The sequence below is a fragment of the Choloepus didactylus genome, chromosome 15, assembly GCF_015220235.1.
Source record: "Choloepus didactylus isolate mChoDid1 chromosome 15, mChoDid1.pri, whole genome shotgun sequence".
Lineage (NCBI taxonomy): Eukaryota > Metazoa > Chordata > Mammalia > Pilosa > Megalonychidae > Choloepus > Choloepus didactylus.
Genome location: NC_051321.1, coordinates 84,729,451 through 84,754,950, shown reverse-complemented (window position 1 = coordinate 84,754,950; position 25,500 = coordinate 84,729,451). Strand labels below are relative to the sequence as shown.

General features: G+C 43.5%; 1 protein-coding gene across 1 annotated transcript in view; it reads left to right on the top strand.

The window, feature by feature from the left end:
* VSTM4 (V-set and transmembrane domain containing 4) overlaps positions 1 to 25,500 on the top strand; it is a 100,422-nt gene that overhangs the window by 50,367 nt on the left and 24,555 nt on the right. Inside the window, exons 6-7 of the mRNA XM_037805163.1 lie at positions 17,676 to 17,782; positions 19,165 to 19,226. Of these exons, the coding sequence (XP_037661091.1) occupies positions 17,676 to 17,782; positions 19,165 to 19,226 (169 nt within the window). The remainder of the gene's footprint in view (positions 1 to 17,675; positions 17,783 to 19,164; positions 19,227 to 25,500) is intronic.

Below are 25,500 nucleotides of genomic sequence, written 5' to 3'. Positions count from 1 at the left end.
CAATTTCTGAGATCTAGGACTAGGCAAAGAGTCTTGGACTTAGCATAAAAGGCATGCTCCATGAAAGGAAAAAAAAAAACAATGAATTAGCCTTTATCAAAACTAAAACCTTTTGCTCTGCAAAAGCCCATGTAAAGAGGATGAAAAAACAAGCTAGAGACTTGGTGAATTTTTTTCAAACCACATATTGCAAATCACATATCCAACAAAGTGTTAGTATCTAGAATATATAAAGAATTTTCAAAACTCAACAGTAGAAAGATATACTCCAATTAGAAAATGGACTAAAGACATGAACAGACATTTCACCAAAGAGGATGCACAAATAATGAATAAGTGTATGAGAAGATGTTCAACACCATTAGCCATTAGAGAAATGCAAATTAAAAACCACATGGGCTATCACTACACATCTATCAGAATGACTAATATAAAAATAATAGAAATATCAAATGCAGAGAAGTTGGATCACCCATTTATCATTTATGGGAATTTCAAGTGGTACATTACAGCTGATCTGGAAAACAAGTTGCAATTTCTTAAAAATCTACACATTCAATGGCCATCTGATCTGACAAGTGCACTTCTTCAGATTTATTCCAGAGAAATGAAAACATACATTCATATAAAAACCTTACATGAATTTTATAGCAGCTTTATTTGAAATAGTCCCAAACTGGAAAGAGCCCAGATGTCCTTCATAGTTTAATGGTTAAACAAACTGTGGTACATCTATACCATGGAATGTTACTCTGCCATAGGAAGGAAAGAACTGCTGAAGCGTGCAACCACTTGGATAAATCTCCGGAGAAGTATGCTGAGTGAAACAAGCCAATCCCCCAAAGGTTATATACTATATGATTCCATTTATATAGCATTTTTGAAATGAAAAAAAATTTATAGAAATGGAGAAGAGATTTGCGGTTGTTTTGGTTTAGGGACACAGAGGTGAAGGGTTAGGAGAGAGAGAGCTTGGTTATAAAAAGCAACATATAGGATCCTTTTAGCGAAGGAACTATTTACTATCTTAATTGTGCTGGTGGATATATGTACCTACACCTGTGACAAAATTGTATGCAAGTATAAAAGAATGTTCTTGTTCATGGGAAATGTATATGTGAATTATGGTGTTTGTTCAAGGATGTGTGCAGCTTGCTCTCGTATATTCAGAAGGCAGAGCAATAGATGATGGATGATAGGGAGGGAGGGAGGGAAAGAAAGAAATGGTGGTGTGACAGGATGTTAAAGTTGGTGGATCTGGGTATCAGAGGAGGAGGGTCGGGGTATGCTGGAGTTCTGTGTATGGGGTTTGTATTGTTTTTGCAACTGTTCCGTAAGTTTGAATTTATTTCAAAATAAAATAAAAAAAAAGTTGTTTGTAAGTAAACACATACACATAAATAAGTACAAGGAATACTCGGGAAATCTGAGTAAGACAAGTGGATTATATCAAGGTCAATATCCTTGTTGTCATATTGGACTATAGATTTACAAAATGTTACAACTGGGAGAAGTGGATAAAGTGTATGTGGAATCAATCTCTCTGCATTATTTCTTACGACTGCATGTGAATCTACAGTTATCTCCATAAAAATTCCAATTATAAATGAATTTGGATGTCCCTGGGAGAGGCTTTTCACGGCCCAGTGCTCCCTGCCCATGACTGCTTTGTGTTATTGTTGTTGAGTCTGGGATCCTTGAAAACCACGTTACTTATATCAAAATGTGAATTTATTTTGTTGCAAGTTTACTGTCTGCAAGATGCTGTTCTAGGAGCTTGGAATATGGTAGGTAAAAAAAGAGAGAAATCCCTGCCCTCATGGAGCTTATGAGGTAGAGATTGCAGAAGCCTGGGTCTGCAGGAGAGACTTATGCCTCTGACCTACTGAGAAGGTTGGCAAATCCACTCCCCAAAAAGCAACCACAAAACTGGACGAAATTGACAAAAACAGCCATTTTGGCACTCTGGAAATTGACCGAAGGCATACAGTGATATGAGAGGCTTTTATTCTAGAAAATCTGCTGAACTTGGGGAAGGAACAGTGGGATTCTGTGTTGTTCTGCCTTGGCCTGCTACCTCCTCCTTCCTCCTCCTTCTGCACTTGGTTGGTGCAAAGGATCTTTCAAGGGGGGCAGGCCACGATCTGGGGCAGTGAGCAAAGTCCACACCCAGCAGCATTCTCTGTCAATGTGATGCTCTCATCAGTCATGACAGGAGGCCCAAAAGCTCCACCATCCTGAGGTGCTGGTCGTGGGTGGGGCAAGCATATTTCCAGCTGTGCAACATGCATGTACAGTGGAGAATGGAGAGGGATGCAAAGACAATTCTTTAGGGAAGTGACAGTCTTTTCAACAAATGGTGCTGGGACATTTGGATACCCACATGCAAAAACATTTAGACCCTTATCTCAGGCTACAGCAAAATTTAACTAAAAACAGATTATAGACCTAAATGTAAGAGCTAAAACTATAAATCATGTAGAAGTAAACAGGAGAAAATCTTTGGGACATCGTAAGTATGGTTCATAAAAGAAAGAACTGATAAAATTAAAAACACTTACAATGCAATCGCATAAAGACAGACGACCCAGTTAAAAAATGAGCAAAGGACTTGAACAGACATTTTTCCAAAGCAAATGGCCAAAAATGAATAGATGCTCAACATTATTAGTCATTAGGGAAATGCAAATCAAAGCCACAGTGAGATACCACTTCATATCCACAAGGATGGATATTATTAAAATAATAAGAAAATAAAACCAGAAAATAGCAAGTGTTGGAGAGGATGCAGAAAAATTGGAATGCTTGTGTATTGTTGGTGGGAATGTAAAATTGTGCAGCCCCTGTGGAAAGCATTGTGGCCATTACTCAAAAAATTATATATAAAATTGTCATTTGACGCCACTGTTAGGTATATGCCCGAAGAGACTGAAAATAAGGTCTCAATGAGATAGTTGTACATCAATGTTCATAGCAACATTATTAGCAATAGTTAAAAGGTAGAAACAATCCAAGTGTCCATTGACAAATGAATGGCTAAACAAAATGTGGGTTGCTCACAATGGAATATTATTTAGTTGTAAGAGACAATGAAGTTCTAAGATAGCCTGCAAAATGGATGAAATGTGAAAATATTGTGTTGAGCGAAATAAGCAAGGCAAAGAGGGAAAAATATTGTATGATTTCACTTACGTGAAATATCAAGAAGCAGAAAATTTGCAGCGCGTAAGTGGATTAGAGGTTCCCAGGGGTAGTGAAATGGGGGAAGGGGAAGTAGTTGCTTGGTGGGTATATAGTGGTTGTGAATTTTGGAAATTTCAAAATAAAATTAATTTTTTAGAAAGCAAACCAAACCAACAAACAAAAACTTTGCACTTCAAAGATACCATTAAGCAAATGAAAAGACAAGCCACAGATTGAGTGGAAATATTTGAAAATCATATAACTCAATAACAAAAAGACAAATAACAATATAAAATTGGGTGAAAGATTTAAAAAGATACTTCTCTAAAGAAGAGATATGAGTAGCTAATAAGCACATTAAAATGTTCAATATAAGTAGTCATTAGGGAAATGCAAATTAAAGCCACAATGTGATCCCATTACATACACACCAAAATGGCTAAAATAAAAAAGCAGACAATACCAAGTGTTGACGAGGATGCGGAGAAACTGGAACCTTCATGCATTGTCGGTGGTAGTAAACTAGTGCAGCCACTTTGGAAAAAAGTTTGGCAGTTTCTTAAAAGGTTAACTGCAAAGTTAACATGTGACCCAGCAATTCTGCTCCTAGGAATCTACCCGAGAGAAACGCCAAGTGTGTGTCCACACAAAGTTGTACCTGCAGTTGTTCAGAGGGCATTCTTCATAATAATCAAACACTGGAAGCAATCAAAATATCCACCAACTGGTGAATTGAAAAAAAATCCAATGAAATACTATTTGGTACTAAAAAGGAGCAATCGTGATATATGGATGGACCTCTGCCAGTTTGAATGTTTTATGTCCCCCAAATGCCATTATCTTTGATGTAATCTTGTGTGGGCAGACGTATTAGTGTTGATTAGATTGTAATTCTTTGAGTGTTTCCATGGAGATGCAACCCACTCAACTGTGGGTGATGACTCTGATTGGATAATTTCCATGGAGTTGTGGTCCCACCCATTCAGGGTGGGTCTGAATTAGTTCGCTGGAGCACTATATAAGCTCAGACAGAAGGAGCAAGATGCTACAGCCAAGAGGGACACTTTGAAGAATGCACAGGAGCTGAGAGAGGAGCTGCGGATGAGATACAGTTTGAAGACAGCTGTTGAAAGCAGACTCTTGCTCCGGAGAAGCTAAGAGAGGAAAAACTTCCCAAGAGCAACTAAGAGTGACATTTTTGAGGAACTACAGCCTAGAGAGGAACGTCCTGGGAGAAAGCCATTTTGAAACCAGAACTCTGGGGCAGACACCAGTGCCTTCCCAGCTAACAGAGGTTTTCTGGACACGATTGACCATCCTCCAGTGAAGGTACCCAATTGCTGATGTGTTACCTTGGACACTTTATGGCCTTAAGACTGTAACTGTGTAACCAAATAAACCCCCTTTATAAAAGCCAATCCATCTCTGGTGTTTTGCACTCTGGCAGCATTAGCAAACTGGGACAACCTCAAAAACAATATGATAAGTAAAAGAAGCCAGATGAAGAAATATTACATTTTGTGTGATTCTATTTATATGAAATATCCAGAGAAGGTTTCTAAGTTTACAGAGACAGATCAGTGGTTGCCCAGGGCTCAGAGCGGGTGTGGGGATTAGATATAAATGGGCAAGAGGGGATTTTTTTGGGGTGATAGAAATCTTCTGAAATTGTGTATTAGTGATGGTTGTGTGACTTTATAAAGACACTAAAATTTTTGGATTGTACACTCAAAATCGGTAAATAAGGGTGTTCTGTTTTAAACTACGTGTCCCCATGTGGCTCCGGGGACCAGGGTGATACGTTCCAGACGTGAGGGGTGGTTGTAACTGGGGTTGGACAGGGCTGTGGAGGGACAAGTGCTGGTGTTTGTTGGGATTTGATCACCCCGAGGGGAGCTTGGGGGCTGCTTGAGCCCAGCCTTTCCTGGCTAACAAGCAGCCCCCGGTGGTCGGGACTCTCTTCCCTCCCCTCCCACGTGCCCCTGTTTGGAGCCTGTGCTGGCCGAGGCTGGCAGTGCAGCAGGGACGTTGCCGCAGGCTGGTGGGTGGGCATGTGGGACGCCAGAGCTCAGGGAAGACTGCAGAGTCCACCAGCCACGCTGGGCATCCCCAGAGAGGCCAGTTGAGTGCCTGGGCCACAGCTCTTCCCGAGGACTGCCCCCAGGGAGATCTGCCTTTGCTTTGCCTGTCGGGTCCAGGCTGGCCCTCACTAACCTGGCTGGGAATCCTGCCAACTCGACGTTCATCTTCCCGATTGGCATCGCGTGCCTGACTGACCTAAGAGCAGCCCAGATTGCCTGCCTCTGTGCCCAGCTGGGGAACTGATCGGTCCTGCTTTCGAACCCTGGGTTTGGCCTGCATTGTGCTCTCTGCCCCACCCTGCATCCCAGGCAGATACTCTAGGGCTCCCCCCACCACCACATTTGGCTCCATCCTGTTGCCTAACCCCATCTCCCGGGGGTGGGGGCTACTGCTGCCTGGCAAGCGAGCGTGGGCCCTGGACTTTCAAGCCCTGATCAGGGCACGTGTCCTTATCTGCCCTGCTGCCCCGCAAGCTCTGACAACCTCCTCCTAAGGGGACAGGGCAAGGCACAAGGAGCAGAAGTCCTCAGACCCAGGAGGGACCTTCAGGAGGGGCCTTGCCGAGTCACAGAAGACTAGCAAATCCCATGGCTTGCTAAGAGAAAGTCAAACAGAAGAAAATGAAGTCCCCTCTTGAGTGGGCATATTCTCTGGGGTTGAGAGTTGGTGGTCTCTCCTGCAGTCCTGGGGAATGAGGTGCTTTGGCTTTCAGGGTTGGGAGATGGTCCCTTTTCCAGGCAGCGATGCAGACGTTCCAAAGCAGGCAGCAGGGCACAAGGCAGCATTTCAGGGCCACAGGATTTTAAACGTCCCCTCTTTGGTGGAAATACGGCCCTGAGAGCAGCTCAACTGGGAAGCATGGAACTGTCCCAAAGGTCCTGGAAAATCAGGTGGAAAATGATATCCCAACAATAGCATAGGATTGTGGATTTGAGCTGCCCTTCTTCCCGAGGGTCACATTATAGAGTGCTGTCGAGGGGCCAGACAGGGGCAGTGAAAGAATTCACCGGCCAATACATCTCCTTCCTTAAGACTGACCTCTCCTTTCGGGCTTGAGACGATAAAGTACTCGGCTAATGGGGGAGATTGAAGTGGATATGATGGTTCCAAAGCCCATAGCATTTGCAAGTGAAGTTACCTGAGCTTTCTTAACGTGTTGTGGCGTGTACGCTTGCCAAGGATAAAGAAACCTCCAGGGCACAGACTGTTTCTATGTTGGGTAAGTTGCAGGGGTAATTTTACCGAACTCTGTGAGCTTAGTTTAAAGCATTTTTTAGCTATTTCTACACGGTCATTTTAAAATATGCCCGACAGCCCAAGTATGGGATTTGATTAATAAGTAATTTGTTCACTGAACGAAGAGCTATAATATCAAAGAAAATCTGAAGATATTTGCTCCTAATTTAGACATATAACTACTTGTTTTATTTTTCTAACATTGAATAGTAGCAGTGTTACAAGGCATGGTTAAGGCTCTGGGGCCGGGCTAATTGGATTTAAACTTGAGCTCTGCCGCTAGGTGCTGTGTACCCTTGGCTAGTCCCTTAACCTCTCTGATCCAGCAGAGGAGTTGGATTAAAGGAGTTAGTCTGAGTAAAGTGCTTCAAACAGTCTCTGGTAAATAGTGAGCCCTATGCAAATGCTTTGTTATTATTCAGTAAATAGGTACTGAGTGGCTCCTCTATTTTGGATAATTTGTGAGGCCCATAGAGCAAAGATGAAATACCACACAGCCCTGGCCCTCCAGAGGCCCCTGTCTAGTGGGAGACACAGAGAAGTAGAACTGTGGCAGCGAGCATGCTAGGGGTGGCGCGGCGGGGGATGTGGCTCCAGGACTTGGCGTGCCGTCTCAGACGTGCTAGGTGCGGTGGTGAGAATTCAAAATGCTGGCACGAACGGACCAGTAGTGAACGCTGCAGAAAAACCAGAGTGCTGGAAGGAGACGTGGACAGGCTGGAGCTCTGGATGCTGGGGTGCTGCTGCTACGTCCATCGTCCTGGCTTCGAGATGCCCACTGGCCTTGACCACAGGCCCCGCTTGGCGAATGTCCTAGCAAGCAGGAGCTGCCATTGTGGGTGGGCTTTATGGGGACTGTGGATTTTGGAATAACCAACTCTTACAGAGGCTTTTCTGGGACATGTGTCAGAGCTTAAGGTTGGTCATTCTGTTTCTAATCTGAGGGGGAAGTCTTCGGTCTCAAAGCACAAAAACTGAACAGAACTAAGCTGTCCTCTTAACTATTTTTTAATGTTGCTTGTGAGTGTTAAATTTTACCTGAGTCCCATGAGCCTGGAAAACAGCGAAGGGTAAGAAGTCCCCCAACCTTTCTGTTGTGGAAAACGTCTTAGTGCAAAGAAGCCCCTTCCCCATGTAACTCAAAGACTCTTGGATGCCCCCTGTTTTCCTAGGACAAGGCCAAGCACGGCCCCTCCACGTTCCCACCCTTGGTCTCATAAATGATTAGCTGAGCCGCTTGACCCACAGATCAATCAGAGAAAATACTTGTTAACCAAACACTGGGGACACTTGTCTCCTTCCTCCAGGCCCCTGATCTCTAAGAGTACCTTCCAGAAAACAGGCAGCTTCAGCGTAAAACAGTCTTGGATCCCACCAACCCTTTATCCCACTGCCCCACACCCAGTTCTTTCCTCTCTGTGACAGGAGAATGCGTTTAGCCCACTCTCGAGAAGCTTGCAGACCTCATGATCAGAGAGATCACCAGATGGCAACAGCCCCTTCACTATTAAATGACCCTTCCAAATGTGGTCTCTCCTTACCAAGTCCTGGTGCATTTTCTGTTTGGCATCCGTCTGGTCTTTAGCCCTGGTACGTGCTGTCTGACCCCCTCTGCCCGTGTTCCCCTGAGCAAGCAGGGTGACAGGGCAGGGACGGAAGGTGGGCACGTCCACACACCTGCCTCCCTCTGTCCCCAGACGTCCTGGCTGCACATCCCCACCCCACCCTGGGCTCAGGCTCAGCGCCTTCTCCGGGCCCCGGGGGCAGGGGCAGCCCATGGACGGGGCCCGATTGTCACTCTGGTCCGATGTACGGAGCGTTCCACCTGGATTTGGTTGGTGACCTTGGGCCATACCTCACCTTTTCTGATCAGGTGAGACTGCGTCTGCTCTGCCCCCTACCCAGGGTCGTCGTGAGGATTCAGTGAGATGACGATGGCTGGGGACTAATTCCTAATAATTACCTGCGGGGGGCCCCTGCGCTGCGTCAGCTGAGCACTTGATGGGATTTATTTCTAATCCTCATAAAAACCCTGCAAGGTGCAAATGAGTCTCCCCAGACTAAGCACATTAATGAAACTGTCAGCTGGTAGATGAATGGCCAGCTCGCAGTGTCGTTTATGAACCTTTTGATGCTGGGTGACAGAAACCCAGCACAGAGCATCTTACCCAGGTAGGAACTTCTTGGCTCATCTTAGTAGGTGGTGATGCCTCCCTGGGTGGGTCTCAGGGTGTCCTCGGGATGGTGGCCTCCATCTCCTGTTCTTGGTGCCAGCAGATGTAGGTGAGCATGCAATCACCCCATGTCCTGCAAGAAGGGGCCTTCGATGCTCTCCCTGACCAGTGAACCAAATCCCCACACCTCACTGTGAACCAAGCATTATGGACAAGAGATAAACTCAGGTCAGGATCACCCAAACTCACAGCCTCAGTGCCGCAGAGGCATGGATGCTGAAGAGGTAACCCCAAAGCCCTCTCCCAGGCAGTTATTTTCATAACCCAAGACCAGGACACTGCACAAATTACTACATATTAATGAAGCACTTCCTGATCTTCCCAGGCAGCTGCCAGAGATGTTCTGCTCACAAACAGGAACCCCAGCCTGGCAAAGACCCTGCTGCCAGATCCTCAGAACCAGCAGGGTCTGCAAAGAAAGGGCTGGCCGGAGGCGGGCCTGGAATCTCCCCACCTGCAGCTCTAACAAGGGGCCCCTGCAGTACCTCTTGGGCGACGTAACCATTTTTTCTAAAGGTTCAAGGGGAGGCTGTGGACAGGGACATGCTATGGCAAATACGTCACAAAGGAGCTGCATTTATTCTGAGGCAGTTCAGAAAATGCACACATAAAGGGCAGATGGCAGAAGCAGCGTAAAATGATGCACAGGGACCGCATGGGTTTGGGTCTCTTTCCTGGGCACTGAATCTGGCTCAGCTTGCAGAGACCCTGCCTGTGCCCTGCCCAGACTCAAGGACAGAGAGCAGATCCCACCAATAACGATGACAGTAACAGTAACATAATGATCAAGTGCCTCCTATATCCCAGACGCAGTCCTACTTGGTTGAGATGGATTAATTTATTTAATGAAAAAGAGGTGTTTAAAGGCAGTCACTGGGGGTTGGTGGCACGATTCATACATCTTGAAAGTGAAGTTTTGAAACTTTCAAGCAGCTCCTGTCACAGGGTACCAGCTGATCTTGGATATTCCAGAGGCAGGAGTGTGCTTTGGTCTCACAGTTAGTTATGGAAGTAGGGTGTGGTTGGGTGTATGATTCTTAGTTGTAATGACATTCTTTGGTGGCATCTGCTCACTTTATGCTGCTTTTGTCCTCCTCTTAGCCCTAGAGGAGAGGCACTGAATTTCAGCCTGGCCAGCAACCCCGTGCCCACCTCCACCTTGGCTGCCACACTGAAATCAAACCATTTCCAAGAAGGTGCTCCCCTCCTCCTCTGCCACCCTCGGGCTGGGGCGGTCAGAGCTCCTGCCCCAAGACCCCAGCTCCTGGGTTGGCCCCTCCTCCCACCAGGGTGGGGGTTTTGAGTAGCCACAAGAGTGCTGAGAGTTCACACCATGGATTTAAAATAAATTATAACACAGTGGGACGTTGATGTCAACTTCCCACGCCTTCTCTTTAGCAAGCGGGTTTAGGCCCTTAGCAGCCATAGTGAGTCTTGTTCAGTTGACTCTCTTCCTGTCCCAGTTTTCTTGATCCCTGTTTCCTGCCAAGGAGGCAGGCTGACCTGGATTTGAAACCCATGTTTGCTCCCCAGCTGGTGATCTCTGGGAAGGTGCATAGACCTCTCTGAGCCTTTGTTGTCTCGCCATATCATGCTGGAAGAGTTGGAGAGGATGAATATCAAGCATCTATCATTGTGCCCCACGCAGAATAGAGACAAGCATAGCTGCTCTTAGTGTTAACTTTATTTCCTGCAAAATACAGCTGCTCGGAGTCCAGGCTGCGCACTTGGCCTGGTGGACAGGCTGCCCGTTGTTCAGCGTCTCCCTTCCCAACCTGCCTGCTGTGTCCCCTGCTGGACTCGGGTACCCCCCGCGGCCTCTGTGGCAACAGGAAGGCCTGATGCCCTGTCTTCAGCAGAAAGATTTTCTGATCTCAGTTTAATGTGATATTTGCACTCCTTCCAGCAGGACTGAATGTGGGCACCATGAAATACCATGTGGCACCCACAGGCAGGACCTCGGGGTCAGTGCTATTTAGCCACCTAATGCCCAATCTGATTTAGGCTGCACTGTCTCATCAGACCCTGGTGATAACACTGTGAGATGAAAGCAAGCGCAAGTCTCCCCATTTTAGATTGGGGGCTGGGAGGCCCAGGGAAGTATGCTGCTTGCCCAAGGTCATGTGTCTGGTCAGAGTGGAACTAGCTGTCATTCACGCCTTCTGCCCTTTTTCTGGTGCTTTATTCACTAATCGGGCCACAAGGGGCCATGGAGTAAAGGTGTGGGATGAGGAGACCGTTCGCTGGAAAGACAGCCAAGCCAGAACCTTGTACATCTCACCACAAAGGACCACGGATGTCCCTCCTGCTGTGCCTTGTTTGGAGCCAGAGAAAGGGCCACCTCTCCAGCACACAAATTACTCTAGTTTCCAGGAGTTTCCAGGCCTGTTTTTCCACCTTTCTTGGTTTTGCCTGGTTCATTGTGCGAGAGACAAAATACAGCCCCATTTCAAACCGAGTTGCAGAAAAACTCTTCTTGTTAGTGAACCAAAGGTAGACTTCCATAGTCAAACATTCTCACCAGTCCTGCTGGCTCAGTGGAAGATGCGAGAGAGAAAAATGGTTTGTCATATGCCATTATGGTGACTCATTGTCTATATGATATCATAATACTGAAGTTGGATTAGAAATAAATTTAGTTTAGTTCAGAGTTATTGGTTTGGTGGCAAACAGTGATGACAAAGCAAGTCTTTTTCAGACTACTGAGCATGATGGCATAAGACTACAGAAAAATGCTACAAAACCTCTCATTTTCTATTAAAGAGTTAAAACTTCAGTCCAAGAAGGAGAAGAAGTGGGAACATTACCTGGTTCTGTGGGGTGTGAGGACTATGCAAGCTCTGAGGCAATAGAAGAAAGGAAAATATCGAAAGATTTTAGCAAAATCGATCAAACAAAAAAAAAATGACTTTTCATAACAAAAAGCCAAAATTCAAAGAAAATTGGGAGAAATATTTGCAATAAATATCAGTCTGATATCTTTATTATCTAAAAGGTTCATGCAATTCTGTAAGAGAAACTCAAGGCCTTAATGAATAATAGTAGAAGATGTCCACAGATCATTCGTAAATGAGGAAACACAATCAGACATACAGGGAAAAGGTCATCCTCTGTAGCAATCAGAGAAATGCAAGTAAAATAGGAGTCACAGTTTTCTTCATTGACTATCTTCATATATATATATATTCTTTTTTGTTGAGGTTGTTCACATTCCATACAACTATCCAAAGATCCAAAGTGTACAATCCATTGCCCATGGTACCATCATACAGCTGTGCATCCATCGCCACAATTAATTAGTTTCCAATTTTTAGAACATTTTCGTTACTCCAGAACAGAAATAAAGATAAAAAAAAAAGGAAACTCAAATCCTCCCATACCCCTAACCACCACCCCCCTCCATTACTGATTCATAGTTTTGGTATAGTACATTTGTTACTGCTGATGAAAGAATGTTGAAATACTACTAACTGTAGTATATAGTTTGTAATAGGTATATATTTTTTAACTGTATGTCTTTCTATTATTAACTTCTAGTTATACTGTCATACATTTGTTCTAGTTCATGAAAGAGATTTCTAATATTTGTATAGTTAATCACAGACATTGTCCACCACAACATTCACTGTTTTATACATTCCTGTCTTTTAAATCCCAGCTTTCCTTCTGCTGACATATATGGCTCTGAGCTTCCCCTTTCCACCACCTTCATACACCTTTCAGCACTGTTAGTTATTCTCACAACATGCTACGATCACCCCTGTCCATTTCCAAATGTTTAAGTTCACCCTAGTTGAACGTTCTGCTCATAATAAGCAACCGCCCCCATTGTTTAGCCTCATTCTCTATCCTGGTAACTTATATTTCATGTCTATGAGTTTACATATTATAATTAGTCCATATCAGTGAGACCCTGCAATATTTGCCTTTATGTGTCTGTTTTATTTCACTCAATATAGTGCCCTCAAGGTTTCTTCATCAACCCATTTGTTTTTTTAAGATGGTTTTGTTCACACACCGTACATTCCATCCTAAGTAAATAATCGTTGGTTCCCTGTATGGTCATGTATTCATGTATTCAGCACCATTGCCACTCTCTATATAAGGACATCTCCATTTCTTCCACAAAGGAGGAGGAAGAGCCAAAGAAGGCGAAGGCAGAGAGACAAAAGAAAAAGAAAAGAGAAAGAGAGAGGGAAAAAGAACACAAAAAACCATGACAGCTAGAAAGCAACAAAAGGAGAGACCGCGTTAAACTAAAGTAGAATAAAGTCAGACAACATCACCAATGCGAGTCCCATACCCTTCCCCTACCCTCCCCCGCCAATATGCCTTTAGCTTTGGTATATTGCCTTTCTTAAATTAAAGGAAGCATAATAAAATGTTTACATTAATTATAGTCTCTAGTTTGCATTCATTGTATTTTCCCCCCAATCCCACCCTATTTTTAACACCTTGCAATGTTGACATTCATTTGTTCTACCTCATGTAAAAACATATTTGTACCTTTTATTACAATCATTGAGCACCCTAGGTTTCCCTGAGTTACACAGTCCCAGTCTTTATCCTTTGTCTTTTGTTCTGGTGTCCCACATGCTTCCAACCTTCCACTTTCAGCCATACTCACAGTCTTCTTTGCTCAGTGTACTTACATTGCTGTGCTACTATCTCCCAAAATTGTGTTCCAAACCTCTAACTCCTGTCTTTTCCTTTCTGTCTGCAGTGCTTCCATTAGTGTTTCCTGTAGAGCAGGTATATTGTTCACAAACTCTGTCATTGTCTATTTGTCTGAGAATATTTTAAGCTATGCCTCATATTTGAAAGACAGTTTTGCTGGATATAGGATTCTTGGTTGGTGGTTTTTCTTTCAGTATCTTAAATATATCACCCCACTTCCTTCTTGCCTCCATGGTTTCTATTGAGAAATCCACATATAGTCTTATCCAGCTTCCTTTGTGTGTGATAGATCGCTTTTCTATTGCTGGTTTCAGTATTCTCTCTTTATCTTTGACGTTTGATAATCTGATTATTAAGTGTCTCGGTGTAGGCCTATTTAGATCTATTCTGTTTGGGGTATGCTGCACTTCTTGGATCTGTAATTTTTTGTCTTTCATTAGAGATGGGAAATTTTCATTGATTATTTCCTCTATTATTGCTTCTGCCCCTTTTCCCTCCTCTTCTCCTTCTGGGACACCAATGACATGTACTTTCCTGCTTTGTGTTTTGTTTAAGTTCCTGGAGATGTTGCTTATATTTTTCCGTTCTTTTCTCTGTCTGTTCATTTGTGTGTAGGCTTTCAGGTGTTTTGTTCTCCAGTTCCTGGGTGTTTTCTTCTGCCTCTTGAGATCTGCTGTTGTATGTTTCCATTGTGTCTTTCATCTCTTGTGTTGTGCCTTTCATTTCCATATATTCTGCCAGTTGGTTTTTCGAACTTTCAATTTCTGCCTTATGTACGCCCAGTGTTTTCATTATATGGTTCATCTCTTTTGCCATATCTTCCCTAAATTTTTTGAATTGACTTAATATTAGTTTTTTAAATTCCTGTATCTCCATTGAAGTATAAGTTTGTTCCTTTGGCTGGACCATAACTTTGTTTTTCTTAGTGTAGGTTGTAGTTTTCTGTTGTCTAGGCATGGTTTCCTTGGTTACCCCAATCAGGTTTTCCCAGACCAAAGCAGGCTCTGGTCCCAGAAGGAAGAAATATTCAGTATCCAGTTTCCCTGAGGGTGTGTCTTAGAAAATTGATACACCCTGTGAAGCCTTGGGTCAGTGTGCTTTTCTGCCCAGCCGGTGGCGCCTGTCAGCCTGTAGCTCCAGACTGGTGTAAGGAGGTGTGCCCCGTGGCTGTTTTCCCCCAGGCTCTGGGGTCTAGTTCTGAATGGAAGGCAGGTAGTAGAGCTGGGCCCCACATCTTTCCTCTTAGCGAAGATAGACCCTCTAGGGGGGAGGTCATTAGCATTACAATGGTCTCTCTCTGACTTGCTATCTCCACCCTTGTCTGGATCAGAGTGCTGGGAACTGAAAATGGCTGGGGCTTTCTCCACTGAGCCGAAACAGGGACAGAAAGCCCCCTTCAGGGCCAGTCTGTGGCCACCCTCTGGCTCTCCAAGGTCAGTTGTCACCCAAAGCCTCTGTCTGCTTGTTGGGGATTCATAGCTTGTATCAAGCAGTCCACGTTTGTTGATTAAAACCCAGTTGGAGCTCAGCTGAGCTGTATTCACTTGCTCAGAGAGAGCTGCTCTCTAGCACCACCAGGCTTTGCAGCTTGGGCTGTGGGGGAGGAGGCTCCCTGCTTGGATCCTCAGCTTTCACTTACAGATTTTATGCTGTGATCTTGAGCATTCCTCCTGATTCAGGTTGGTGTATGATGAGTGGACAGTCACATTTGTCCCCCCACAGTTATTCTGGATTATTTACTAGTTATTTCTGGTTGTTTATTAGTTGTTCCAGGGCGACTAACTAGCTTCCACTCCTCTCTTTGCTGCCATCTTAGATCTCTGTCAACTGAGTATCTTTTTAATTGATAAACTTGGTGTTGATAGTGTGAATATAAAATAATTCTAAGTTGCTGGAAATCAATTTGACAGTAGGTTTTAAACAACCTTCATAAATGGTGCCCCTCTCTGATCCCATCAAAGGCCAAAGGAAAAAGTCCAGGAATGAAAAACTGTTATGCACAATTTATAACAGTGTTATTTTTATGTCAAAAGCACAAAACATATTAGATCTTTAAGGGTCAGTGAATGATTTAAGTAAACTGTGACATATCTTCTCACCAGGAGAAGTTTAGGGTGTAACAATGTGAAAAATTATAGATTATGTAAAAAGAAGGTTTCAAAGTGGTGTATAAAGTATGGCAAAAAAACAAAGAGTAAAAAACCCAGGAAAAGCAAAAAGACTGGAAATATTTATGGAGGTTTTTTTTAGTTCTAGAACTGTATCAACCCTAATTTTCTTGCATCTCTGTGCCTGAATTTCCATTTTAAAACAGGAGCATGCATTATTTTATCATGAAAGAAAAAATAAACATTTCAAGAGTTTACAAAGCTATAAAATGAAGCTGTACATGTGGTTGTGTATTTCAGCATTTCTGAGAATTTCTGATCCCTGGTTTACAATTAGTGGCCAAAATTTTGTAAACTCACATTCCTTTTGGCTATTTGTGAATTTACACAAATTGACCCTGTACTCTGAAGCTTGGAGTACACTTAGAATTTCTATTTTCAATAAAAATAAGCTATTTTGGGGGAATCTCCCTGGAAATTGCATTTTTGGAATTTTTCCCGTAATACATGATTTAGCTTTCATTATTTATTTTTAAATCTCTAGCATAACCTACTTAAAAAAATACATGTATCTATTTATGTGTGTTTAATTTACTGTTTTTCAAAGATTACACAATCACATGGTTTAATTTCATATATATATATACTTTTCCATCCGTTTCATATCTCCTATCCATTTAGTTCTTCTGTGCCCACATTCTAAGTAATCACTATTTTTAAATTCTTGTGAATTCTTCTGAAGTTGCTTTATGCATGTACAAGCAAATACCAATGCACTTTCCCAATTTTTATATAAAAAGTGGCCTATTGTACATATTGTCCAACACCTAGCTTTTCATTTAATGATGCTTCTTACCCTATCAGCACATAAATAGCTTCTTCATGCCCTTTTACAGATACAGAGTATCCCATTATTGGATACACCATAATGTACTTAACCAGTTCCCTGCTGGTGGACATTTGGGTTGTTTTTAGTCTATTGCTAGCCAAACAGTGCTGTCATGACTAAATTATACATATGTTCTTTCATATACATACATGGATATCCATTGAATAAATTCCCCAAAGCAAAACTGGCAGGCCAACTGGTATATACCCCTGTGATTTGACAGATATTGCCAAATTATTATCCAGCATGAAGGGTTTATACTCCTACCAGCCGTACTTCAGGCTGCCTGATTTCTCACACCCTTGCCAAGAGTGCTTTGCATTGCACTAGACTTTTGCCATTTTAATACGTGAAAAAAAGAAATGCAGTACATTTTTACTCGTACTCTTCTTTAGCATATTTATGTATGTGGGAGTCTTTATGTTTCTGTGGACTGTCTGTTTATACCCTTTATTCATTTTGATATTGGGCAGTTGCTCTTATTATTATTGATTTCTAGAAATTCTTTTTGTGTTAGGGAGATAAACTCTCTTGGTAACTTTTCTTGGCTGGAACCCAGGCCTGAGGGCAAGGGACTCAAAAGGCCCCTGAGGGGTCTTCCCTGGGTTGTTTGAGCCAACAGGATGCATTTGAAGTGAGATCAATGGCCACTCAAGAAAGAGAGTGGGCTCCGTCCCACCTGTCTGTGTTTGCATCATTCGTGTTTGCTGCTTATGAACAGCATCCCTTAGAGCAAATCATTTAGCATCTTTACGCTCTGATTTTCTAACCTTTAATCTAAGGCTTATAATCCCCATCACTTTGGGTTAGCATGGATAACACATATGAAGAGTCTGATACTGGATTGATTATAAGGGATGCGATCATTGAAAAGCCTCACAAGACTCCTTGGGGTGACCTCACATAGGCTGGAATGGAAATAATGCAGGATGTGATTCAGCAGGGGAAGGAGGCACGGTCAATCATGGGGGGCCTGAGAGACTTCCAGGAGCAGCTCCCCAGGGTCGTTTCTCAGTGTCACAAAACACATGCTGTGTTTGGATTATGAACCACCAAGATAGCTCGCTCATCTCTCTGTCCCTCACTGGGCCGAGGGTCAGTACTAGATCTCCAGGCATCATCGGACATAAGCACAGAGCGACTCCAGTGCAGCTGGAGGATAGCCCTGCCTCACAGCAACACATAGGGAGCACTCCAAGTGATTGGTTTCCATCCCTTTCCCCTTTGGATCAACCCTGCTTTTGTCTTCACCTTTTTCTGCCACAGCTCAGGGGAGACTGTCACCAGCGTGACCAGCTTGGCCCCACTGCAGCCCAAGAAGGGCAAGCGGCGGAAGGAGAAGGCTGATGTTCCCCCCGCAGTCCCTGCCAAAGGTGAGGGGGCGTGTCTGCAGTTTCTCACGTGGGAACCACCATAACTGATCCAGGTGCCAGTTTGGGGCTTGACCTGGGATTGGGACAAGGGAAATAGGCAGATGGAGGGCGTGACATTCCGTGGTTGTGTGGTTTGGAGAGCCCCACCTGGATTCTGAGCTGGTGCTTGATCAGCTCAGCCCTACAGCCCAGTCCCTGGGACAGTGGGGGGATGGTGGGGTGGTCCACAGGCCCAGCGTGACCTGGCAGAGAAAAAACCAAAACTCAGACTGACTCCTCATTGTGTTTTCCTTTGAGCTATTAAAACACTCAATGCATGGCAGAGTGTGTGTGGGGAGGTTGGTAGGGGGTTGCCAACATCTCTTGGTCCATTCGAGGGAAAGAAGGTAGTGCTTTGATTTTGCAAAGCTGCAAATCAGGTATGTGATTTACTTCTCATTTGTTCTGGAGACACAAGGAGGGCTGCTCGGGGATTCCAGTTATCATTTACAGCCACAGAGGAGAGGAAGATGGGTGCTTCTGGGGGATGGAACGGTATAACTCTTAGGGGAGCTAAGACTTAGCCATAGATAGTTCCTAAAATAACTGCAGCCGATGGAGGAGAAGTTCACGCTTCACAGAATGTGAAATATGGCTGGGTGTACAAAGATTTCCCGGGTGAACAATTTAATAACAAGACAAGATAAATTTCTTCCCTGAATTGCAGCTTCACAGGATGTCCTTTAGGAACCCTTCGTGCCTGTGGCGAAAGCTGAATGCATGCTGAGTGGAGAGCAGGGGCTGGAAGGCTTGGGCTTGGTGGGGGAGGTAGGAACTTGTAGATCTGGGGAGGAAGGGAGTCAGGTGCCTGCTCCCAGCAACGTGCTGCCCTGCTATCTTGTCTCGATCCAGAGCAGATCTTAAAAAAGATGAAACTGTGGAGCCTGGCCAGGTCAGCCAGCATTTCAAGGCCAAGTTGAAGTCATAATTCATCTAAATGTTATTATATGACCTTGGGACAAAAGTTTCAGTTTCCTCCTGTTACATGGGGACAAAAAGACCGTCCCTGCTATTTGTGATCGTGGGCAGGTAGGAGGTATCCCCTCAGGGAAGAGCCGTTCCCCGTGCCACCTGGCTCTCCCCTGCTCTCCAGACCTCTTTGGGCCTGGCAGTGTTTTATGCAGAGTTGGCTGCTGATGGGTGATGGTGACAAGTCTAAAGACTAGGTGAGGACTGTCCCCACCCAGGGGCCCCGATGCTACCCAGGCTGGAAACTGGAGCCCTTCCATGGGGGCAGAAAGGGGTCTGCACATCTCCAGAGTATACCTGTCCTGCTCGTGACGTGTGCTGGCCGACTGCCCTGAGAGAGTCTTGCAAGCTAAAGACTTGACATTCCTCCACAGCTCCAATAGCCACCGCGTTCCACAAACCGAAGCTGCTGAAACCGCAGAGGAAAGTCACGCTGGTGAGTGGCCGTGTGCCTTACTGTCATTGTCCTGTCAATCCTCTGACACATTTTGGGTCCAAGGAATACCTTTGTTGACTCAAAGCAAGATGGAAGTTCTTGGAACTTTTACCCCAAAGCTAAGGAGTTCTCTCTTCTTGGGTCAGCTTTGGAGCCAGCTTTTCTCTGTACTCCATTCCCATCGTAGCATTTTTTTTTTTTAAATCCAATGGGATTACTTTCTAAAAATTATTTTTATCAATGGCACATTTTAAAAGGACAAAAAAAAAGCAATACTCAAAAATACATAAAATAGAAAGTGAACCTGCTTGTGTAAATTTACCCAATAACCATATGAGACTGCAGAAAGCCTTCTGGAAAATATTCTTTAGCTTTTATATTTTGAAATCATTTTAGATTAATGGAAGAGTTGTACAGTTGGTACATTAAGCTTCCACAGACCCTTCACCCCCCGCCCCCAATGTTAATGTCTTACATAACCATAGCGCATTTGTGAAACTCAGAAATGACCATCAGTCCTTTACCATCAACTGCACTCCTGACTTTACCCAGATTTCCCTGCAGAGGAAGGGTCTAGGGTCCGTTCTCAGCTCCAGGATCCAATTCAGGACCCACACTGCATGTAGTGGCTGTGTCTCTGTACTCTCCTCCGATCTGTGGCTTCTCCCCAGTCGTTCCTTGTCTTTTGTGGTCTTAATACTTTGGAGGAGAGTGCTCGGGTGTTTTGTAGAATGTCTCTTAATTTGGGTGTGTCTTGCATTTTTCATGATTAGAAAGCTATGGATGTGGGGGAAGAATAGCCCAGAGGCGACCACCCCCTTCTCACTAAGTCACAACGGGGGTATTGATGTCAAAATGTCTTGTTAACTGTGGCCACTTGGTTAAGTTGGCTAACTGCACTGTAAAGTCACTGTGTTTCCCTTTCCACACTCAGTTAGAAGCAGGTTACCGAGTCCAGCTCACACTCAAGGGGAGGGGAATTGAGCTCTGTTACTGTTTGCTAAAGCTGCTAAAATGCAATGTACCAGAAATGGAATGGCTTTTACAATCGAGTCTTATTAGTTCACAAATTTACAGTTGTAAGGCCATGAAAATTTCCCAGTTAAGGCATCAAATGGATGATACCTTCTCTGAAGAAAGGCCAGTAGCATCTGGGGTTCCCCTGTCACATGGGAAGGCACGTGGCCAGAGTCTGCTCATCCTTTTTTCCTGGGTTTAGCTTCTGGTTTCAGTGGCTTTCTCCAAAATGTCTCTGGGCTTCTCTCTCAGCTTCTGAGCTCTCTCCAAAATGTCTCTGCCTTGTATACTCTCATAGAGGACTCCAGCAAGGGGATTAAGACCCACCTTGAATGGGTGGGGTCATATCTCCATGGAAACAACCTAATCAAAAGGTCTCACCCATAATAGTTCTGCCCCGACAAGAGTGAACTGAAAGAACATGGCTTTTCCGGGGTACATGATAGATTCAAACCAGCACGAGCTCCATCTCCTGAAAGGAGGAATAGCAAAGCATTGTGGACGTATGTTCAAACCACCACAGTCATTAATGCATCATTTAGGGGAGCTACCTTCAGGCTGTGCAGCTCTCCTCTTCCTTCTTAAGCTTTTGCCCACTCTTTTAGCCTCCAGCAGTGGTTCTTGCCCACAGCAATTATTACTGTGATGTTCTAGTGGTGATTTTCTGTCTCCCCCATTCCTTTTGTGGTTATTAATTGGAATTCTTCTGTAAGGAAGAGCTGCCCTTCCCCCCCCCATTTATTTATCTATTCATTTCTTTATATCAGGATGGATGGATATGTATTTAACTTTTTGAGTTACAATCCAGTCATTTTGCTATTTTTATTGTTACTCATATTGTTCAGCTGGTGTGTGAGTGAGAGACAGAGGGAGAGAGCGGGAGGGAGAGTGAGGGCAATCGAGCAAACTGGCCGTCATATTTTGAAATGCATGTGTACTGCAAAGAGCCTAAATGATCTTGAAGGAAAAGAGCAATGTGGAGGATTTTCATACCAATTATTGAGATGTAATTAATACATACAATATGGTACTGGCATGAGGATAGATAAATAGACCAAAACAAAACAAAACAAAACAAAAAACTAGAATAGGGAGCCCTATAAGAGATCTGCATACACACTGTCACTTGATTTATGAAAAAAGTGACATTGTAGTGCATGAAGATTATCATGTCTTTGTATGGTGATGGGTCAATTGGATATCCACATGCAGAAATGATCACAATCCCTACTTCATACCAAACACAAAAATTAGAGATGGATTATAGACTTACATATGAAAGATAAAACAATAAAGCTTCTTGAAGATAATATCTTCAAAACATCGGGGTAGGCAAAATTTTTTTAAACAAGAGACACGAAGCACCAACTATAATAGAAAAAGTTAAAAATTTGGGTTATGTTAAAATTCAGAACTTCTGTTTATGAAAAGCTACCAATAAAAGAATGAAAAGGCAAGCCACAGATTTGGAGAACCTCCCTGTCATGCCTATCTCTGGCACAGGATTTGTATCTAGAATGTATAAAGAACACTTTGAAATCAGTAAGAAATAAAATGACAACACCGCACAAAATGGACATTAGTCTAACAAGCACTTCAGACAGGAGGTTATACAAATAACCAATAAGCACATGAATATGTACTTAAACTCATTGGAATCCTGGAAATGCAAGATAAAATCATGATGAATATCACTACATACCTCTCAAGATGGTTAAAATTAAGTTTCTGTGTGATTTAATTATTTTGCATGTGTTTTTCTGATCCATTTGGAATTTAGGAACAGACCCAATTTAATCTGTTTGTCAGGCTTTTAAAATTTTATTTTATGTCTCGTATTTCAAAAATGATTACTTGCTTATTTCGTTAAATTTCACTATATGCTAAATAATTATTTCAATTTATCTATAAGTTTTACTAGTTTGGGTTTTTATTACCCTTTCTTGAATCCTATATCTTCCCCCAAATATCCTTATTTGCCTTTGCAGTTGAGCAGTTTGTCTGTGCATGGAATTCTAGATTCATCACCTTTTTCCACTATGTGCTGAGAAATACACAAAGCACTTAATGTGCACTTGTCCTTTACTTCCTGACATAATTGCCAAACTCCTCATTGTGACCTGTGATGCTGTGTGCCATGAGAGCCACGTGTGCCATTTAAATTTGCTAGAAGCCACATTAACAAAGTAAAAAGAAACAGGTGGAATCAATTTTTTAAAACATTTTTTTATTGTGAAATATAACGTATACACAGAAAAGTGGTACATTTCAAGATACAGTTAAACAGGTAGTTATAGAGAAAATTTCAAAGTATAGTATGGGGTATAGTTCCACAATTTCAGGTATTTCCTTCTGGCTATTCTAATATATTAGAAACTAAAAAGAAGGATCTATATAATGATTCATCTATATAATGAGTCATAATCATTTGTTAAATCCTAACTTCTCTATTAGAACTCTTCCTTCTCATTTGATCACTTTGTCAATCTTCAGGGATATTTGGGCAATGACCATCCTAACTTCTTCATGTTGAAAAGGGGTGTGAACCCTATGGAGTAAGGGGATGCAACTGGTTGATGTTCTGGGAGAGACTCATACCTCTAAGTTTCAGGGCTTATCTGGCATAGGAACAACCTGGAGGTTTTAAGTTTCTGGAAAATAAACTTAACAAGTAGAACTTTTATAGAGTCTTAGATAGAACCCAGGGTTTTCCTTAGGGTTTTCAGGAGCACTATTTGTTGGTTGGGGCTTGACATACCATGGCACTTTGTAATATCTGGCTGAAGCTTGAATAAGAATAACCTCCAGAATGATTTCTTGACTCTATTTGAAATCTCTTAGTCACTGAAACCTTATTTTGTTACATCTCTTTTCCTCCTTTTGATCAAGAAGGCATTGTCAATCCCATGATGCCAGAGCCAGGCTCATCCATGGAAGTCATGTCCCACATTGCCAGGGATACTACCCCCTGGGAGTCATGTCCCATGTAGCAGGGAAGGTAGTGAGTTAATTTTCAGAATTGGCTTAGAGAGAGAGAGACCACATCTGAGCAACAAAAGAGGTGAAACCAATTTTAATAATATGGTTTACATAGCCCAATATATCAACAATACTATCATTTAAATATATAATCAATATAAAAATTAATGAAATAGTTTACTTTCATTTTGTTGTCTGAAGTTGTTAAAATCCAGTATATATTTTATACTTGCATTGCAATGCAGAGCCACATTTTGAATGCTTAGAAACCATCCCTGGGCTAGTGGCTGCCGTATTGGACAACTCAGCCCCTAGGATCCAGCCTTCATGACCTCTTTGATATAATTTCTACCACCATCCTCACCCTCGCTCCCCTCCAGCCACGTGGGCCATTTTGCTGCTCCTTCAACACCCTGAGTATGCTCCTGTGCCAAGGCCTCTGCCCTCACCATCCCCTCTGCCTGGAAAGTCTTTCCCAGGATATCCCTGTGGCTTAACCCTCAACCCCTACAGTTTCTGCTCACACATCACCCCAACGGAGGAGCCCACCTTATCTGCCTATAAAGCACCACTCACCCTCTGGTGATAATCCCCATCCCATTCCCTCCCTGGCATGTTTGACATTTATCTACTGTGTGTGTGTCTCCTCCCAGAAGGCAAAGGCCTGGAAAGCAAGGCCCTCACTGGCTTTGGCCTCTGCCATCATCTCTGCATACTCTCTGCACCCAGGATGGTGCCTGGCATGGTGGGGGGTTGTTGATGGCTCTGCACACCTGCTCTGTGGGATGGGCTCTCAGACTCCACCTTTACAGATGTGCACAGCGAGCCTGAGAGAGAGCTGAGAGGCAGCAAGTGGTGACATTAGGTGACCCGTCTGAGGTCATGGAACTGGTACAGGTCACCATCAGGACTGGAACCTGGGTCCATAAGGTTGACCTGAAATTCAAAGCCTCCTGAAGACGGGGGCTGTGGCTGGCTGCCCCTGTGCCTGGTCCTGGAGTCCTGCCCTGACCCACCCAGACTCCCCCCGGTCTTGCTGCTCTGTGCCTGGGTTTTCCACTGTTCCACTGGAGAGCCTGGTTCACCTCTTTTGCAAAGATTGTCTTTCTTTCTCCTGCAGTGAATTGGGGGTTCCAGTGGGTTTTTCATAGAGTGTGGTTCCACTTGGTTCAAATCATCCAAAAACTCCACATTGATCCTGTTCTGTTGACTATCCCAGTCCTGTTTGCAAATGCAGCAGCAGAATTTTTTGCAGATTTGAATAGACCTTGGGTCTTCCAATGAGCTTTTGGAAACTCAATTAAACGTAAAGGATGAACCACCTTCCCGAAACTGCCAGCCTCCCTGGGCCTTGGAACATCCTCGTTCCCACCCATGAGAATCAGTCTCCTTGAGCTGAGTTGGCGAAACCAGTGCCCCTCTTCACCATGTGCACCACTCTATGTCTGTGTGCACGCGTGTATTTTTTAGATGTTTATTCTTAATTCTGATAGTTATCAGCAGCCTCAAGAATGACGACACTTCATCAATTTCCCAACCTTATGTCCTCGCTAAGTTGCTCAGGATGTACTGTATCTGGCCTGATCTCTCACCCTCTGTTAATAACAGAAACAGTAATTTATTGAAGTTTGATTGATATATCCCAAGGATCTACATGTCATCATATTTAATGTTCACAGTAAGATTATTTCTCCCAGTATCACTTATGAGGACACACTGGTGGTCAGTGTAGGAACAGTGATTGGGCTCTTACACCCACTGGGGGCCGTGCTCAGTCTCCTGTGAAGACAGCGGGCTGCCTTTCTGTAGTGTTATCAGGCCCAAATAAACAGCTTTCTTTAGTCCACAGCCTGATGTCCTCCCCTTTCATTTATTCATTAAACAAAAATCAGATGCACACTTATTGGGCACAAAATGCTGTCTTAAGCAGTTTGGGGCCACATATGAACAGACTGGATTCAACAGACATTTCAAAAACAACTCTGGTCCCAACAGCAAGTTTTTGTTGTTGATTTGTTTTGTTTGTGTGTTTGTTTTAGCTGGCACATCCCTCAGGATTGAGACTCAGCATAGGAAATTCTCAATTTTCACAGAAAGGAAACGGGTGGTTATATGCATTTCAAAAATGATTCTTTGTGTTGTGGAAATATTCCTAGTAACATTTCTTTAAATGCCAATTGTCCCTTGATCATTTATAATATGGAGAGATTTAAAAAAATTATATATGGTAGCTTCCCCAGAAACAGGTCAATTTGGAAACCAGTTTACACCAAAGCAC